This window comes from Orbicella franksi, chromosome 5, assembly GCF_964199315.1.
Source record: "Orbicella franksi chromosome 5, jaOrbFran1.1, whole genome shotgun sequence".
Classification (NCBI taxonomy): domain Eukaryota; kingdom Metazoa; phylum Cnidaria; class Anthozoa; order Scleractinia; family Merulinidae; genus Orbicella; species Orbicella franksi.
In genome coordinates, this window is record NC_138149.1 from 24,195,926 (window position 1) to 24,215,284 (window position 19,359).

Consider the following 19,359-nt stretch of genomic DNA (forward strand, 5'->3'; position numbering starts at 1 on the left):
GAACACGTTGTTATCATTTTCGTGACACAATAGGTTACCATAGCAACAGTATGACTCGCTAAAAACATCCTTAAATGAAGCTTCAGGGTCTTATAATTCAAAAACGGTTAGGTTAAATTTATTTATATTATCAAATTTTACTAAGCATGATAAGACGCAACTTTTGGCAAAGTTTAAAAAAAACCTGGACATAGAGTTCATATTACACCGCGACCTCGTCAGACGATGGGGACCTGGGAGCGTTTCGGTACCGGTATTTTAGGATTTTTCAGACGGGCAAGAATTCTTCTGGGCGATTCAGTATCTTTGTCTGGTATTGATCTCTACGGAGTGCTCTTGAGGTAAGCAATTTACCCGGTTTTTCTTTCCAATCAGTCCATTTTTGTTTCTTTTATTACAGACGAGGGGCTTAGTCACAATAGCTTTTATTAATGATTCTGGCGTGTTGCTTAAATTATAAACTGCAAACTTAAAAAGAAAATGAAAATTAGCAATCAATTGAAAATGAAATCACAGCTGCATAGGAAACAAAAATAATTGCAGAAGATTGACCACGCGCGATTTTGTTAAAATTTTGCTAAATTTGTCACTGTTGGTTTGGTAGAATAAAAGTTGTAACAACCATATATCTTAAGCTCAGTTTTGATCTCGATCGGCTTAAAGAAATATCCGTTTTGCTGTTCCATGATTTCAGTCCACTATTTATTTGGAGTTGAAGATCAGTTTGCATATAGAGGATTGTTCAAATATAGCCAAGCCTTTCCTTTTCGTTAACATTGATTCAATTTAGAGTGTTCCATAAAGGCTTTGAGTATCCCTAAATAGATGACTTTTGGCGGGTAGATCAGTTTTTGCTCAAACCTTTAACGCTTGAAGGTCCGAAAATTTCTTATCCCTCCTCACGGTAGCGAAATCAGGACCCACGTGTACCCTCTCCCCACATCCCCCGAAAGAGAAAATCCCGTCACCGGGGCGCTGGACTACGAGTAGCCCTTCTTTCGCTTAGTCCGTCGCGCGTGACGCGAAAGTAAACCGCGAGAAAAAAATAGCCGCCCAAACTCCTGGAGGAGAGAAGTACATCTCGCCTCCAGGATTTCACGCGCCCATTAACGGTCTCGCTCGACGGACTAAGCGAAAGATGGACTACTCGTAGTGTACAGGAACCCATGACACGGGCTCCTGTCCAGCCATCATTCCCTGACAAGGGTGGGGGAGGGGGGGGGGGGTGGGGAGGCTATAACTAACGTTCTACAATGTTTAAAATTGAACTTACACCACATTTACCACGCGACGTGGAACGCGTTTTCCGCACCACAAACAGGCTAGCAACAGTCAGCACCCATTCATCAACAAGGTATCAACCAACACCGTCTCATTGTAAAGCAGGAAAATACACGTCTCACTAGAGAGGGGTGGAGTGGTGGGAATAGGTGAGGTTTTTTTTTTCTTTTCTTTTCAAATCTTCACAGTAACTTCTAAGGAGGTTTTAGCCCTTGCTTTATTTTAACAATCAGAAAGTACCGTACACAATCGGGAATACATCGATTCAAGCTGCCACACCGACAAAGACAACTGAACACTTGTCATTCTTACTGTTGTCTCGACATGGAACATTCACTGGTACACATGTACCTCACTTTGTTTTACAACTTCGCTCGGCTGACATTCCGTGCATTTCAGATAAGCAGGTACCCTGGTTCAAGAGGTTTTCTAAAGAAAGAAAACTTCATGGACCAGGGTTTTAGGCGGGATGAACTCTAATTTTTTAATTCAGATCATAAATTTGCTGACTGCACTTTTTCAGTGGCATGAGTGCCGTCACAAAATGGCGCTGACCCGGTCTGTTTACAGCCACACAGGAATATCTCGGAGCTGCTTTGCTCGGCTTCAAATCGGACGGGCTTGATAGTGGTGACCTTGTGGCGTCCATCACAGAATGGCTGGGGGAAACAAAATAAAAAGACCGTACTTAAAGAGTGAAAAAAAAAAAAAAAAAAAAAAAAAAAAAAAAAAAAAAAACCATCACGTTCTTTTTCAGGGTTATCTCTCCAGATATCACAAGAACTGAAAGTGATTATTTCAATTATCATTATCTATTTACCCATTTTCAATTTATTATCTAGGTCTTTATTAATTAATCATTTTAGATAGCGCAGGTCCACATCAGGACTTAACGTCTTGCCAATTCCTCAACCTGCTTTTAATTATCAAATAAACCATAAATGTATGTACATGCGTGTATGTATGTATGTATGTATGCTTGTCTCGGTTTCCTCTTAGTTAAAATAAGTGATGAATATGAATATCATGCAGGAATTTGAAGTTTTATAGTCAAACTAGGAAACATTTTCCACAAAAGCATGCCTTTCCCCTCTTGCAGCAAACAATCACACCCCCCTGGACCTCTGCCTACCTCTCTTCCTATTCAGTATTTGTTTTAAAGCTGTATCATATCCTCATTCTATATCATTTTTAATCAACTACTCACAAAGGTACATTTACATCAAGCATCTTGCATGTTGGTCAAACAAGTGAGACATCTTATGGCTCGGCAGAAAATACTGGTGGTGCACAGAGGGCGAATTCAGGTGCAATCATCATTCATTCTCAATTTTTTAGTCTGGTTAACTAAAACAGACATGGTTGAAGTGCTAGCCAATGTCACTGTATTGTGTTCTAGGGCAGGGCTTTTGACTCTACTAGTGTCTTGTCTCCACCAAGATGTATAATAATAAATGGTAACGGTAAGGTAAAGTTGAGCATACAAGCCAACTGGCCCATCAAGCCAACACTTGTAACATGTACATGTATCTCTGGTTTCTGTAGCATGAAGCAACTAGGAGTATTGGATGGAATGCTAGTCCATCACAGGGTTACCTGCAGCATTTAATTTGCCAGTACCAATTTGTACAACTGGGTGGAGAGAGGCACTGTAATAGCGAGGTGTCTTGCCAAAAAACACAAAGCAATGTCCCTGGCCAAGGCTTGAACCCGGACTGCTTAATCCAGAGGCAAGCATACTAGTCATGATGACAACATGCCTCCACAAAGGAGTTTAAATGGGCACCAACAAATTGATAGTGCAACTAAGCACACAACCTGTGTTTCCACAGACTAGCATCCCATCTAAGGTGTATCAAAGACTTAATATGCGTCTCAACCACTTCAAACCGAAGACACTGAAAAAGCCACAGCAGACAGAATTTATCTCCAAGTTCCACCCACAAGATGCTTTGAGGAGTTAAGGTGTATGCAACTATAGAAACAGCTGCACTGGAACTACACATCAATTTAACAAATTGAACATGGTTTAGCATTGTCTGCACTCTTATCGACAATGATATGCATCATCACAGTGGTCAAAATGTTGTGGACTCTTATCAACAATGGCAAATTAGCCAATCAGATTGTGAGATTGGTAGCATATGAGGTAAAAATATAAAGTGACCAGTTAAACATGGGAAATCTATCGGCCCACTGAGTGAACAATGACTCAGGCAATACCAATAGTATTTAACTTATGGGTGTGAAGATGAAGGTATAAAAGTCTGCAGTTATTTACCTGTTTCTTACTTAGTCCACATTTGCACCAATAATATTTCTTTCCCTCTATGAGTTCTACTTGGAAAGGCTGCTTTGCTGCTATCACTGCAACATCACAATAACGAAACACCTAAATGAGCAATGTAGAACAAATCATTACAACAAACCACAACAATCAACAACTTAATAAATGTATGATACATAATAAGTAACATAATTAACTGCCATGATAGCCATCACAATTTCAATTTCCCTTATCAACCTCCATTTGATAAATTACCTTGTAAACCTAATAAGGGGAAAATGTAACTTCTGCACAACAATTTTTTTGAAGAGACTTGTTAGCGTTAATGATTATTGAACATAGTGTGGGACGTACTTCACATGATATTAAAACAACTGGATGCAGGATACTTTATTTGCTGAATGGAACATCTCCCCAGAATTGGCAACAGAAACTAATAGAAATTTTCTGGGAGCTTCTGTGCCAAAATGTGCGTCTACTTCAAGTCAATTGCACCCTAATATTCTAGTTTGCCTTGGGGCACTCTTTTAGAAAGAGGTAATGGAGTGTGGGTAATACAGAGGGGGTCATCAAAAAAGAATGAAGTTCTAGATAGTGTTTTGGCTTGTTCCAGAAAATATCCACAAAGGGTGTTTTTTTGGCTTTGAACCACCCATCCCTCTGGAAATTCCAGGTTTTGTTTATACTGTACTTTCCTTTAGAAATTTTGGGTTTTGAGGCATCCCTCCCCCTAACAATTTCCAACAACCCCCCTTGAGGTGGGTATGAATATTTTCTGGAACCACATATTCTACAGGAATAGGGGGGAGCACTCACATCCAAAACCTTCCTACATTCATAAAATTAAGGCAAAAAAAAAAATTGGGGGGGGGGGGAGGAGGGGCGTTACCATCCTTATTCAGAGATAGAGCATATTGAAAACGAAACTTTTTCTACAAGAGGTTTACAATCTACTCTAGACATTTTAACAAGCTAGAAATGTTTTAATTTGTGGGCAAACGTAACTGCTAAAAAGTAATTAGATTACATCCCTGCCAAAATGTTTTGTAGTTGTAGTAAGTACATGTACATTTAAATCTTGGTTTTCATGTGATGTAGTCATATTCCAAAATTAAAAATTACCTTTCCTTGGGAGGTTATAGTTTCATCAGATATGACTCTTTGGGAACTACAGATGTATTTTACGATGTTTTAGCTCGACAGGAATTTTCATTTTGTAATAGAACATGTTTGAATTTCCAAGCTTTTGCGTTGCATGACCTTAAATGGCAACCTGATAAGACTGTCACATAGGTCAAAAGATGCTCAGTTATCGCTCAAGTTTCTGCTAACTGAACAATTCTTGCACTAGAAGAAGTATTCATTTCAACATGTTGGAGCTCTAGAGTACAGCGAAACCTGTATTAAGAGGACCCCATATTCAGCTGACACCCTCTATAATTCTATTAAACTGACACCAGCTTGAGTCCCTAAATTTTCTTCCCACATTTACTGTAAGATACACCTGCATTAAGCGGACACCTCTGTTAAGCGGACTAAGACACCAATATTAAGCCATTTTGTTGTACAAAACCTGCAATAAGCAGACACTTCAAAGGCATTTTATCTCTAAAGGTTAAGCTGACACTCCCTTAACATTGTTCAGCGATGTTGTTTTAAAGCTAAGTGATTATTCCAGATTGACGCAATGACTGACTGGACTTTGTGCTATGAGCATTCTTTGATCTTACACTCTGTTACACTGTGTTACATCAAGGTTGATAACTAACTGTTATTGTACAACACATTAGAACCTGCTTAGAGCAGACACCCTGTATTAAGCTGACACTAACAAGAGTCCCAAGGGTGTCCACTTAATATAGGATTCACTGTACTAACTTTTCATTTCAATAGCAAAACTCAGTGAAGGAGAAAAAAAAAATTAAATTTTGCAATAAAATAAACCAAAAAAAACCCCTCAATGACAGATGTTTCTGTTACTTTACGGCTGCCATATTTGTGGGGCACCAATATGGCATCTCCATACAAAGCTCTATAAATTTGGATGAAACACTTCTTTGAAAAACGCAAATGAAAAACTGCAGAAACCTAATTTTTGGTGAGGCTGTTTATATATCAATCATCCCACATCCCAGAATCTTGATTTTATTTCCTGAAAGGTTATGATGAAAAGCAACAATAGGATAGCAGAGGTAATAGTTTGGTTACTACATGTAAATTGCCGATCAAACATCACCAAAATCGATGATGCCTAAATTAATCCATTTTTTGAGCTAACTGTTGTCTATCCCAGGCTAGTTCAATCTCCTCATGTAATACCAGGTTCAAATAAAAACATTTCTCGACAAACAAGACTAGCCAACCAGGCTAGAGCTTATCCTGGTTTCTATAGCATGAAGCGACTAGGAGTATTTGAACCACTTCCCCCCTGGATGGGATGCTAGTCCATCACAAGGTCACCTCCCAGGATTAAGTTCCCCGGTACCCAAGTGGGCAAAGAAAGGACACAACACAGTGACCCTACTGGCTTGGACCTAAATGATTTACTGTAATCCCAGTCCCTGTCTGGAAATTACTTGGCCATGAGAGTTAATAGGCTATGGTTTGATTGGGTGCTAAATAAGAATAAAATTAAATTACAGACAACTCTTTGTATTCATGAAAAGGCTTCCAGTACCAGGACAGTTGTTAACCAGACATAATAACTGGACAGAAGAACGAGATACAGAATCAGGCTAAACAGAGAACATGTACATGTACATACATTAACTTAACTCCAGATCCGGCCATGGAAGGATGTCATTAAGTGATTAACACCACATGCAGATTTCTTCCCATCATAAGATTTCTTCCCATCATAAGTTTCATATCTTCTTATCTAGTCATTATAAGTTTAATTTTAAACCTCTATTCTTTATAAGGTTGGTAGATCAGGATTCAAAAAGAAATGTGGAGGATGCCTAAAGGAACTACTCTGGAAAACTAAGACAAATAACAACAATGACTTAATAAAGGATTATTTTTCACAAATTGTAAGGTTCCTAGTAAGCTAGGCGGTTATGCAATACTTTCCCCCATACAGGACATACAGGGGGAGAACCTAATGTTCTTCAAACAGGGGAGAACTTCAGTGACTCTCAATATGTGTCCCTTACCTGCTGCACTTGTAGACAGAGACGCTGGTTACGAAGCAGTCTTGCATTTCTAAAGAATAACGCCATAGCAGTAAAAATACAGTCTACTTAGCAATCGCTGTTGCTGAAGAAGGTCACTGGTAAAGTCAACTGAGCCGCACGACCTTTTACAAATCTGGTCAGCAGAGTAACCCATTAGTAGTGTAAATTTCAAGTTTCTTCAAATTTCAACATGGCGGAGTAAAGTAGAAAAGCAAATGTAGCTCCCGTTAAAAGCTCTTAAAAGAGAAAGTTTGTTGTTAAAATGGAACTGAACAGTGTGGCAACCGAGGGACTCAACCTTTGCGGTGATTCCGCCCGGGTTGGGGATCGCAGCTTTCGGAATTTGGTTCAAATTACGATGGACATTTTATTGAAGACAAAGAGCGAGGATGCGCTTAAAAGTGAGTAGCTCGATTATTCCAGTTATATTTCAACAGTGGTTATTTTCATGCTTAAATTATTTGATGATTTTTTTCGTCTCTTGGACACTGTGATGAGCAGTGCGTGATCGCCTGGACAAAATGCGCTCCGTGGTAGCTAAGAGTAGTCCAGTTGGGTTGATTGGTATCTTTCTGTAAGAATTAAGGTTTTTAAAGACGATCGCGGAAGTAATCATCGTTCTGTGTAACGAAAAATTCAGGGTTGAACGTCTTCTCTTGCATGTTTGCTGAAGTTCAAAGAATTTCCAGTGTACTCTTCCATTCCCTGTTTTGAACTTGCAATTGTGCTGTTTGCATGTAAACAAAAGGGCAATCCTGTACACACTCTCCTCTGTCTGGACCAGGTGGATGTACTGTACTACACAATGCAAAAGGAAATTTGTAACTGCATTGTTTGTTTTTTTGAGAAAAATTTTGTGTTCCAATCCTACACTTTGTAGTTTTGATTGGCAGAATTAGACAGTTGTAAATATACATGTAACAACAACAACAACAACAGCATTTTGTTCAAAGACTAAACATTGCATTGGACTGACATGCAAACAACCTCGTTCCCAGAGTCTCTCATCTTACCGCCCCCTGGAGCGAGCGAAGAGAGACCCTGGTTGGGTCTGGTCACGTGTCTCCCAGAATCTGGGAGATGACAATTAAATTATTGAAGGGATGGGCGGCCTAGTAGGAATTTTGTCTATACTTAGCCTATGGGAGTTCGGGAAGTGTTGTCACCAAAGTAAACCAAGAACGACATGATGTTCTGCAGCAATGTACGATGGTAATATTCTGCAAACGCCAAGAAAAACTTATCCATCGTCTGATAATGGAAATGCAAGTCGCTGATGGTTGTATGGTTCAGTGAAGAATGTTACATGTTGTAAAAATCTCCTCACGAAGGTGAATGGAGAATTACACACCGCAGCCGAGGCTGTGTATGGAAGATGTTTGACTCATCTTTACCTCAGAATGAAGTGTAGGTCTTGTTACCGGCAATTAAATAATTTTAGAGAATTCAGGGCCTTTTAAATGATCACTGAAAGCCAAAGTCACTTCGAAAGGAGCGAAAGAGTGAAAAGATTTATTGAAGTTTCACCGCGCCGTCGGCGCCTCGAACTTTGCCGAGCGCGAAGGACATAAATACAACAAACTCGTTGTGGTATGCATTTCGCCGTCGTTGCTGATAAAATGGATTTATCTTCGAACGAAACGAGGCTAGAAAAAGAAAAATATAATTTTTATTGTGTCGTTAATAAATTAGTGTACGTGACGCCAACGGTTCGAGAGAATTGTGCACATTTTCATTTAATTCTCGATCTCTTGACCTTTCTTTGCTTCAAGCATGTTTCTGAGGGGCATTTTTTGTGCCGTGTTATTAGAAGAAATGGAAATTATAAGACTGTAGAGCGGAGTCGTTTGATTATGTTACAGCATATTTTTAGAGGTCGTAGGTCTGCATGGTTTCCGCTGTTAACTGCACGTCGCTTCTCAGAGTTTGATACCTCTGTAATTTGCCATGCCATGCTTATACTTTGTTTAGGTTCGTTTCTATTGCAAGATATGTTTTGAGGCTCTAAGTATTGGCTCTCCAGGGACAAAGATTAAAATATTCTGTGAACATATTGCTTACTTGCATTCTATATTGTGACGCCGCAGGTGATGCCGGCCTGGCTATTTGATTAGAACTGTTTGCAAGCATAGTGTGTTGCACGAATATCATATTTATCTTTGGTCCAGCTTTTCTTCAGAGACTGTCGTAGCTTTACTTTGAGAAAGCTATACGTTTTCCTAGAGACGTTCTTATGTTTTTTGCATCAAGTTGATCGAGTGCATTCAAAGGAGAAACAACAATTACTACGGGATGAAATTGTGCTGCTCAACGTCCACAGTTGAAATATGACTGACTTTCCATAAATCCAGTGGGTAAAATGGCAACACTGAAAATCACGACCACTAAATTGCCTCGAGACAGCCTTGCTTAACCTTTAGGTAAACATTGGAACAGATATTATTCGAAATTTCAGCCTGAAAGCTAAGTATTGATAAACGCCGCGGGTAATGTGGTGGTCACAGCATGCGACAAAGCTCAACGCGACAAACTGCTGATTACAGGGGACCCCTCCCTGATGTTCTCAATTGTCAAAGTGGCACGTGACCAGACCCAACCAGGGTCTCTCTTCGCTTGCTCCAGGGGGTGGTAAGATGAGAGACCCTGGGAACGAGGTTGACATGCAGATAGGTAAGCTACTCATGGAAATGATTAATTCTAGTTCAGTTCAGTTGCTTGCAATTATTGTGCCTTTCAATAACATGGCAGGACTCTAAAATTCAAAGCTCAACCGACGAATGTGTTTTTCGCTACCGTCAATCAAATGTTCAGCGGCTCCTCCTAGCGTCCGACTACTGCCAAGCACTGTGTCATTGTCTGAACTGTGCTCAAAAATTTGATTACCGCGCACATTTGGCAGTAGTAATGAAATGCGAGGTTTGTCTAACAATTTTCAAAAAATAATGATACTTTAATTTTTGGTGGAAAGAGGACCAGACAGGGCTAGTTTAGAACTGAGATGGTAATAATATCTGCAGACTGCAGACTTCAGACTACAGACTGTAGACTACAGACAGTAGACCACAGACTGCATCAAACATACTCAGCCATAGCAAGTGTTATGGGTTACGGCCCCTTTTAAATCTGGGATAGAAAAAGCTAACTACATGTATGTTGGAATTTATTGTAGCTCTGAATTCTAGAATTTGCATTAGGCTCCAGTTGTAGGGATTCCATAGGAATTTGCATGACTGCAAATAGCAAATAGTAGCGAAAGGGACATCATAATTATCCAAGACCCTTTGGCTTGTAAATTTCCCTGGTTACCCTTGCAGAAACTTGTCAAGTTTTCTCACTTGTATAATGTCTGCATGAGTGAGACATTATACAAGTGAGAAAACCTTGAGGCATTCTATGCCTCAATCTGGAGAAGAGCTTTTATCGACATAGTCAGTGCATTTATCTAGAAAATTTTATTTTATTCAAGAGTTCAACTTGGTAGTTCTCTGGTTGTCTAAATGATGAGCAATGCTATCAAATAGATGGTATACATTAAGCATGGGTAGTGATTTACAACCTAGAAAATTCAAAATCTGGGAGACCATCAATTTTACCCTTATTTGACCTTAAAAACATGTTGTTCAAAGTACATGTACATGAGAGCTCTGCCAATTAGACCATAAAAATGCATCAAACATCCAAAATTGTTCTCCCAAAACAGCAAAATCAGCCAAAATACATGTATGTCTGAAAAATGTATGTTATTGGCTTTCGTTCATTTTGTGTGAGAGATTTTACGGGAGACTGGGAGATTTGGTCTGTATGTGGGAGACTTGGCATAAGTGTCTAACTACTGTACACATGGAGTTATCTGGATGAAAGTGTTATATACCCTTACAACTCTAACTCTGAACTAATTGCATAATAATTGTTAAGTTTGTTAAACCATTATTGCATTCAAGATACATAGTTCTTATTTACATTATGCAGATGATGAAGATATTACTAGTGTTGAAGCTGCAACCTTAAAGCAGGCATATGCTGGCTTAGTAACAATGATACTGGAGGCTGTCAAGGTGGATTGCGACTCATCCGGTGTAAGGTAAACGCCCCTTAATAACACTGAACAATGCTTTTGATAAGACCTGGCCCCTGCTGGTCAGGAGCTCTGGCAGATATTCTATAAGTTGTACATGTAAATCCCCAAATATAACATTCATTTAGCAGTTTCAAAAATTGGGCATCTGTGATGCTTTCTGATGGATGCTGTACCAGGGTCAGTCCACCTACATGTACCACAAAGCTTATTGAAAGCACTGTTACTATAATGAAAAAACATTTATCAGAGAGTCAGAGAAGAGTGGAGACACGGTGGCCTCGTGGTTAGAGTACTTGTCTCCGGATTGAGCGGTCTAGGATCAAGTCCTGGTGGGGGACATGGTGTGGTGTTCTTGCACCAGACACTTTACAATTTTAGTGCCTCTCTTCATCCAGGTACATGTACAGTATAAAGGGGAAGTAGAATTTCTCCTAGTCGCTTCATGATACAGAAACTGGAGATAAGTACCAGCCTGAAGGGCTACTTGGCTTGTATGCAGACTTTACCTTTTTTGTACCTACCAGAGAACAGTAATTAAAAATAATCTGCTTCTCAATTGATGCACTTAGTTACCATCTTCTAAGAAAAAACAGATATCTGAGATTTGGGTGAAAAATTCCATGGAGCATGTACTGATAGCATTGTACTGTTCAAGAAAATATCAGTGCGACTTCTTCCCCCAACTCCTCTCCCTTATGGAAGGTGTTGTTGTAGTCTAAATTTTTTTTTTGGAGGGGGGAGGGCCTGGGGGGGGGGGGGGATGCTAACTCCATCCTTTGGGAGATGCAAATTTACTTCAGTTTCAAGTTTACTTTAGTAATTCTTTGTTTTGGAGACCAGCCTAAAGCCAATGGCATGTCATAACAAATAGACTGAACTGTGTGTCATTTCAACGCAACAGTCTGATAGAGAATCTAATCTTAAGCAAAACTGTGAATTCCATCATAAAGATTAAAATAATCCATATGGAAGGGATGAACACCCGCCAGACTAAAATTAATTAACTAAAGGCAAGTATTTCTCTACAGTTGTTTTCCTCAGTAATACAGCAGTGTCTTTCATTGCAGTTCTGTGCTTGAAGACTGCAAATGGGGCAGTGACAGAATAGAGTATTTCACAAAGCATTTTCTGGTATGTACAGTAGTAGTAAGTTGCACAATAACTTTACAAAATTTATTGCTAATCTGGCAAGTAACATTAACTGAGTTCGCCAAACTTTTTTTCTGATAATATAATTGAGCAAGTTGTGAAAGATACAATATTTGCTGAATTTTGTGTCAATTACTTAGCAATATATTCAGCACAACTTCTTATTGTACCCTGTATATAGCAATATTACAAGATCTCACCCCTGATTCAGAACTGCCTGTACTACATGTACATGTAGTTACGGACATTACTAAATTACTCCTGGACATTGTGGAGTAAACTTCGAATCAAAGAAAATATGGTATGGCAATCAGTAGTTGTACATGTTATTTCCTTCTTTTGTTGTAGGATTGCAAACCCGATTTGGAAGCACTCCTAGCAAGGTATGCCCATTTGTTTTATCTTCCCAATATACTACTGTATGTAATCCAGTGAGACATCTACTTTGCAGCTCTGCAAAAGGTTTGGCATCATCTTGATGAAGCCATCCAGGGAGTTTTAGAAATTATACTCCTTGTACAGAGGCTCCTTGCTTTGGAAACTGGGATAATCTTTTGTGGCACCTATTGGACACTTGAGCCTATGTAGACTTTACTTTTGCCTATTGTTTTTGCCACTAACTTGCTTTTCTCAACCCTGTCCAGTGGAAGATCCAGACCTTAAGCTAAGGGGGGAGCCCAGGTCTCTTTTTTTTCTTTTTGCTTCCCTGCCAGCTTTTTTTCACGATTTTCTTTTTTACCCAAAGTAAGGGGGGCTCATGGGCCCCTTGGGCCCCTTCCCTAGATCCGCCACTGCTATCATAATATCGTTTGGACAAACTCTGACACTTGTCGTTGAGGCATTTTCCTATGCTTTGAGTAGGTCATAAAATGTTGGTGGTGAAGAAAAGCATGCATAAAAATGTTGTTGATTAGTTTCACTTTCCTGTAAAAAATAGTTAGCTTGTTTTTCAAACTGTCATTATTTTCAAACAGTCACATCAAAGCCAAAACACTGTGACTACTTGAACCGCGCGAGCCACCTAATACAAAACTAACCAATCAGAACTTAAACTGAGAGCTATGGAATGCTGTTTTTTTTCGTGGATGCGAGTAAGGGGTTGCTTCATATGAATATGTGAATACCATAGACTCTTCTGTGTTATATAGACTTGACAGATTCAGTCCTTGATGGCGAATTTCCATTCAATTATGAATTTCACTCAAAACCTCTAGCTTGAAAAATAATTTTGTGTCCACTAAACTGAAACTTTTGAAAAGCATTCAAAAATTTAGGATTGAAACTAACCTATCGACAAATAGCAAAGTTTCCTGAGATGGTCGCAACACTTCGCACTTTGCTGGGTTTTCAATTTTGTTGTTTGTTCCTATTCTTTAATGTTATTGGTTTATTTAAGAAAAAGATACGTGTAGCTATATCCTCTGTTCTTAAGTAATGTTCTGATTGGTTAACTCTTTTCCAAGTGGCTTGGTTCAAGTAGTCACACTGTAAAATTTAGGCATTGATTTGAATATGCTCTGCATTGCCATTTAATGAGAAGAGGTTTGAAACAAGGTATAAAATCACATGACAATTTATTACATATTAATGAGTCTGCCAATTTGTTTTGGCAGGAAAGTTTGATTGCTTTTTAACTTTTAATAATGTTAAAGAAGATTAGTCCATTAATTATTACCGGGTAACAATTTTTTGCTGAAGGAAAAGTGAACATCAGTGAATACATGTATATTCACCACTCGAGATGAAGTCAAGGTGAATATTCACCAATGTTCACTGAGCCTGAGGTGAAAATTAATTGTTTCAGCATAATTTTCAGATGTGAATAATCAAGGACTACAAAATAACGGATTAAAACATAAAAACACAGATGCAATTGTTCTTTTGCATACACATATGCAGCCATAGTTTTTATAATAAGCTTACATGGACATCAGTTGTGGATCAGTTTACACATCGGGTTCTGCAGTAAAACAAACAATCAAAACACTACGAAAAATAAATTCATCCAGTACCTTTGTTTTAATGCTGTTTTTGGTCCAAGGGTGACAGCAGTCGTTTTGAAAATTGTCCATCCTTTCAAATATCCTGGACTTGGAGTGATTTCTTCTGAATAAATGAAAAATTCATTCAGCAACTGTCCGCCATGTTTACTTGCCGAGATGGCAAAGATGGTGAGCTTAGTAACCAGGCCTCAAAAATGTTATATTCACCGCTTGGCGCAGTGAATACAATGTCATATAAGGAATCATTCAACCAATCAGATTGCTGGAAACTCTTTGTTCAGCTCTGAAATTATACATAATAACAGTATTTGCATTTACCAGACAGATCTAATTAATATTGTACAAGCACTTGTACACATATATTAAGAAGTTCACTTGTTGTTATTTACATTTGTAGGCTTTCACAGCATGGATAGTGTAGAGTCTGGATCGAAACATATTAAGACAGAATCCACCAGAAATTTGAGTAACAAGTGGACAAAAACCTAGTACCAAGATTATTTACATCGTATTGCAAACTTCTGTAGGACTCTTTCAAATATCTTCTCAAAAAAATCATTTCTAGCAACACCAAATGTCGAAAACAAATGTTGAACTTCGTATGAAAGACCTGAAAGTACTGGTGAAATGAAACTGATGATTAAATTACCGTATTTTTACCTGCATTTGCACAATTTCTCTGAACTTTCAAATTTATTTTCTCTCGTTCCCATGGGAAATTGTTTTCGGTGTTATTTCAGGCAATTATTTATATCTTTAGCCTTAAGAAAATGTAAAAAGGACTGTAAAATACTTAAAATTATTCTGGTACCAGATTTTTGTCCACTTAAAAATGAAAATGCTCAATTTTCTGTCAGATTTCATCTTAAGCCATAACAAGTATTTTCAAGTCCTTAGCCTTTCGTACATTTTTAGGACTGGCAGTTCATTTCCTCATGTTGTTGATGTGGATTGGAGACTGGATTATTATATTAAGGTAAACAGGGACAAAATATTTAGCCCTTACAAGTAAGAAACGATAAATGAAGTGCAATACCCATTTCTGAGTTGCCCTAAGCTTCTCTATCAAAGTAAGGCCTGGTGCACAACCATTCACATGAAAACGAGTATAATTTGCATCTGAATGAAATCTCATTTTCATATGAAAGGATTAGCACCAAGACTCGCTTTGAGAAAGAGGATAAAGTTAATTCGGAAATGGCCTATTGAAGTGTTGTATTCTTTGGCCTCAGAGCCATACATAAATCACCAGCACTTGGGATAAATAAGTCAAAACACACAAAAACCAAAGCCTGCTGAAAAGAGAGTGTTACAAGGCAAGATGATCTCAGATGACCCTAACAATATTGAAACACTAACCCTACACTCTCAAATCAGCTCTAAACTACATTGTACATTTGAGAACCTAAACTGACTCGAGTGGACCTAACTAAAAACACATGTACTATTCATTTATGTCAGTCCATCAGCCTGGCAGACAATCAGTCAGTCAATCAATTTGTCTGTCTGTCTGTCTGTCTGTCTGTCTGTCTGTTTGTCTGTCATTTAATTGATCAGTTCATCTACTTATGCCTCATTGTTTATTTTATAGAATAATCAAATGGACAAAGTGAACAAACCTACCTACCTTATCACTCTAAAAACCGAGGTATGTAGTGCTGTAGTTCAGTGTTCGTTAAAAATCAGAATTATAACACTCACTTCTACTCAGCTATGTGTTTTCTAAATTAAAACTAATAAAAGAGTCCTTGTTTTCACCTGAATACGGATGGGGCATTTGAAGACTGAGGGATTGTTGGAAAGCAATAATTGAAATCATTTCAAAATTTAACGACACAGTATGGCGCAAGAGAAATTCAATCAATTTCCCAAAGGTTAAAATTTTAGCTACATGTATTTTACCCAATTTATTATCCATTTCTCCTAACTAATGGTAGTTCTGGGTTGAAAAGAATTTCCTGTACGCGATGATTTAATGTCTTCTCATCACTTGCCTTCTTGGCAGTGTATTAATGTTGTAGGGAGAAATTATTTGTCAATAACCTTTTGTGCTTATATTTTAATTTAGGAACCTGGAAAGAAACAGGGAAAAGATGTGCAATTTTCTTGCTCGATGGAGCAGTTACAGGTAAAATAAGCATTCCTTCTGGATAGTTTGGGCAATTTTCAAAAAAAATTCCTGCACAGCAAAAACTGCTGAAAAAAAATCGTGCAAGGGGAGCCATGGGAAAAAAAAATCGAGCAAGTGCTTTCTACCATTCAGGTCCTGTGTTTGATTTTTTTTAAAAATTATTGCACAAGCTATTGCCAAGAAAATCATGCACAACTTTAACTATAACAAAAAAAAATTTCATGCTCCAGAAAATTACCCAGCCCCCCTGGAGCCCCTCCCTCCAAAAAATAATGATCCGTCCCTAAGCTGTTCATATTTTCGTGACAGACAACGAGGAGATTTGCTCCCACGACAGGTAGGGCATGTCCAGTCTCTCTCGTTCGCTTCTCAGCTCGTTTACCGAGTCGATGAGAGTGAGGAAATGCTCACCTGGAACGTTTTTGTCTTAACTCTGGTCGAGAATTTTCGCAAAAGAACCATGTGGTCTTTCACGATACTCCGGTACTGGTTATCTACACAGGCATATAAGGCTAGGCGATCTCTTCTCTGGGTACCCTGAAGAACTAATAAAGGGCTGCTGTCCGAGAAACCAAGGGTTTATCTCCGGGGTTGGGGGCTGGGGGTTAATTGGGAGGGAGCAGTGGTGGGGTGAAAGAACCTAGCTGTCTCTTGAATTACTTGGGTCCACGGTAACACTGAAAGTTGGGTATATTTCTCTTGCAGGATCTGGTTGGAAAGCTGAAGGACGCGTGCAAGAGTATAGAGAAGACTGCTAGTAACTGAAAGTTATAACTGGAATCCAGTGAAAATACAAAACGATGCCAATATATTTTTATAACACTGTAGATTTAGTAGGTTTTTCTGCAGATTTTAAGAATTATCGTGTGGCAGTTCATAGGGACATTTAACAGCACATTGACGCAACAAAAAATGCGATGCTGCGATGAAAGACTCTTATAACTCAAACGACGCCTTGATTTCATTCCGTTCTTCTCACCAAACCCATTTTATCTGATTTTCGGCCGCAAATTAATTTACACAAGAACCATTAAAAAGAACATCCTTGATGCAAACGTTTCCTTGAACGCTGCTCTTGAATTTTGCTTTTGTGAGCCTCTGTGACAAGCTTTGCAAAAACTTTCGTCCATTCCCTTCCTGAAACCACTGTTTTACGGAGGCAAACAACCAGCTGTGTAGCTAGACACCTCTAATCTTGGGAAGGTTTTGTTTGTTGAAAGCTCTTGATTAGTGTCTAAACGATTCAGTTTTGTACGTTGAGACAGAGGATTTCTGCAGTATAGTGGATTCCCGATTTTTCGGGGAACGGGAAATTGGTTCGATAAATAAGCAGTTTCGAAACATCGAGGGAAAATGTCTTCTGACGTTTTAGGCAAGGAATCAAAACATTGCTTGGGATAATAAAATCGGCATTTCACTAACCTGCTTGTTTCATGATGACTTCATAGATTTGTGTCAAGCTATAGGCTTAAAATAATAAGCCGAGATAAATGTTTTGAATTAAGGCCTTTTCCATTTCTACTTAATTGCATGGAGTACAAATAATGCACGAAACGGGTACAAAAATCCTTCTCCGTCTTTACTATTTTCAGGAAACGTTTGTTAATACGGTTAGTTCTTTGTTCGCGGGCGGGGGGGAGGGGATGGGGGAGAGGCGGTAACGTAAAGCGCATTTTAAAAGTTTGGTTTTCGGTAAAGAAAAAGTTGGTAAATAAATCTCTCATTATTCAATGGTATCTCTGTAAGATTAACCAGTCATTTGTGTATAACAAGACCGGTTCGCTAAAATACAACTACACGCTTCCTATAATAAGTGCATGGCCGCCCTTTGTCTTCAAGTCGTTCTCATATTCCCAAACACTATCAGGTACAACCTGTTAGCCGTACTCAACCTGTTAACACTGGTTCTTTTTTTATTTAGCCCTTTCCACTTTTTTTTCGGTAGCATGGTTCAGCCCAGGTTGTTTCAAGCACGATAAAGCCAAATCTAACATAACCTATGATCTGCCTATATTTTCTATCCTTATGTTTTGAGGAACTTTCCAGTATATTGCTTAAGTCTGTGTTGTGCTGGTGTGTCATACAGCTGGAGCACACTCATACTGACTACGAGAGGAAAACACTGACTGCCATTGCCCGGCTACAAACACTCACAGATTTGACTACTAAAGGGGCTTTTTGGTGCACGCCTTTTTACATTGTACAACACAAATACTGTACCACATGTATTAACTTCCTCCAGTTACAAGAATTTGGAGAGGTAATCATTGCAAATATTTGCACAACATGTGGTTAACTTTATACTTTACATGGTAAATTCTGCGTCAGCCAAATGGCCCTTTCAGCCAGAGCTGATACCGGTTTCACTAGAATGAAGCGACCAGGTTAGTCCATCGCAGGATTATGTGCCCCCCACCTTCCCCCCCCCCCCGGTCTTAAATTACACTCCTAGGTGGAAAGAGACACTGCGAGTAAAGTGTCTTGCTCAAGAACGCAACGCAAACATACTGGCCAGGGCTTTTACCCATACCACTTCACCCGATCCGAGTGCAGCATCCTGGCCGTTACTTGGCCACTACTACTCCCAGAGTACTAACTAAAATCTCGCAAAAAAAAAAAAAAAAATGTTTCAATCGAAGATTTTTGAATAACCCGGGCCGGAGACCCGGTGACGTGTTGCTGAGCTGCTGTGTTGAAGTATTGTTTTATTGTTGTTGTAGTTGTAATAGTAGTAGTTGTTGTTGTTTTGCCTTGTTTTGTTTTGTTTTTTGTTTTTTTTGTTTTTTTTTTTTTTCTATTTTTTATGTGTTTTTGTTTATTCAACCACGATAGTGAAGCTGAGGACGGCTTTTAAAAATACTGAAATTTTCCAGGATCATCTAGCCTTTTACTTTAATTGTCTTACAGTGTGCCGAGAAACTAATTATAACTTGTGAATTTGTTAGTTCATACATCCAGTTCGTCATGCTAGTCAGAAAACAAGAGCTAAGAAATGTATCATGTTAATAACGCTTTTGAAGAGTTGTAAACTGTAAAATTGCATTGACATTCTTGTCCTGATCAACTTTCTGGTGTTTCCAGTAGCCTATGAACAGATCGGATCTTGGAACAGAAAACAAACAAACAAAGCAGCAAATACAGAACTGCATGCTCACATTCTCTTTTAATTTCTTTTTTTGTATCTTCATCGAGGAAATGACAGTTAAATCGTGGATTATGTTTGCCGTAAAATGCACCGCACAGCATCGCAGTCA

General features: G+C 38.8%; 2 protein-coding genes across 2 annotated transcripts; one reads left to right on the forward strand and one right to left on the reverse strand.

Moving 5' to 3' along the window:
• Positions 1-35: 35 nt before the first annotated feature.
• LOC145487133 (uncharacterized) lies at positions 36-6,856 on the reverse strand. The gene is made up of 3 exons (XM_081465860.1): positions 6,724-6,856; positions 3,563-3,673; positions 36-1,940 (listed from the first exon to the last, which is right to left on the reverse strand). The coding sequence occupies exons 1-3, from the start codon at positions 6,787-6,789 to the stop codon at positions 1,776-1,778; spliced, it is 342 nt and encodes a 113-aa protein (XP_081321986.1). The 5' UTR covers positions 6,790-6,856; the 3' UTR covers positions 36-1,775.
• Positions 6,857-6,929: 73 nt separating this feature from the next.
• On the forward strand, positions 6,930-19,028 carry LOC145487057 (COMM domain-containing protein 3-like). Its single transcript, XM_081465765.1, has 8 exons — positions 6,930-7,145; positions 10,714-10,825; positions 11,890-11,953; positions 12,320-12,354; positions 14,890-14,950; positions 15,566-15,622; positions 16,043-16,102; positions 16,811-19,028. Exons 1-8 carry the CDS (start codon positions 7,007-7,009, stop codon positions 16,868-16,870), a joined length of 588 nt encoding a protein of 195 aa, XP_081321891.1. The 5' UTR covers positions 6,930-7,006; the 3' UTR covers positions 16,871-19,028.
• The last annotated feature ends 331 nt before the right edge of the window (positions 19,029-19,359 follow it).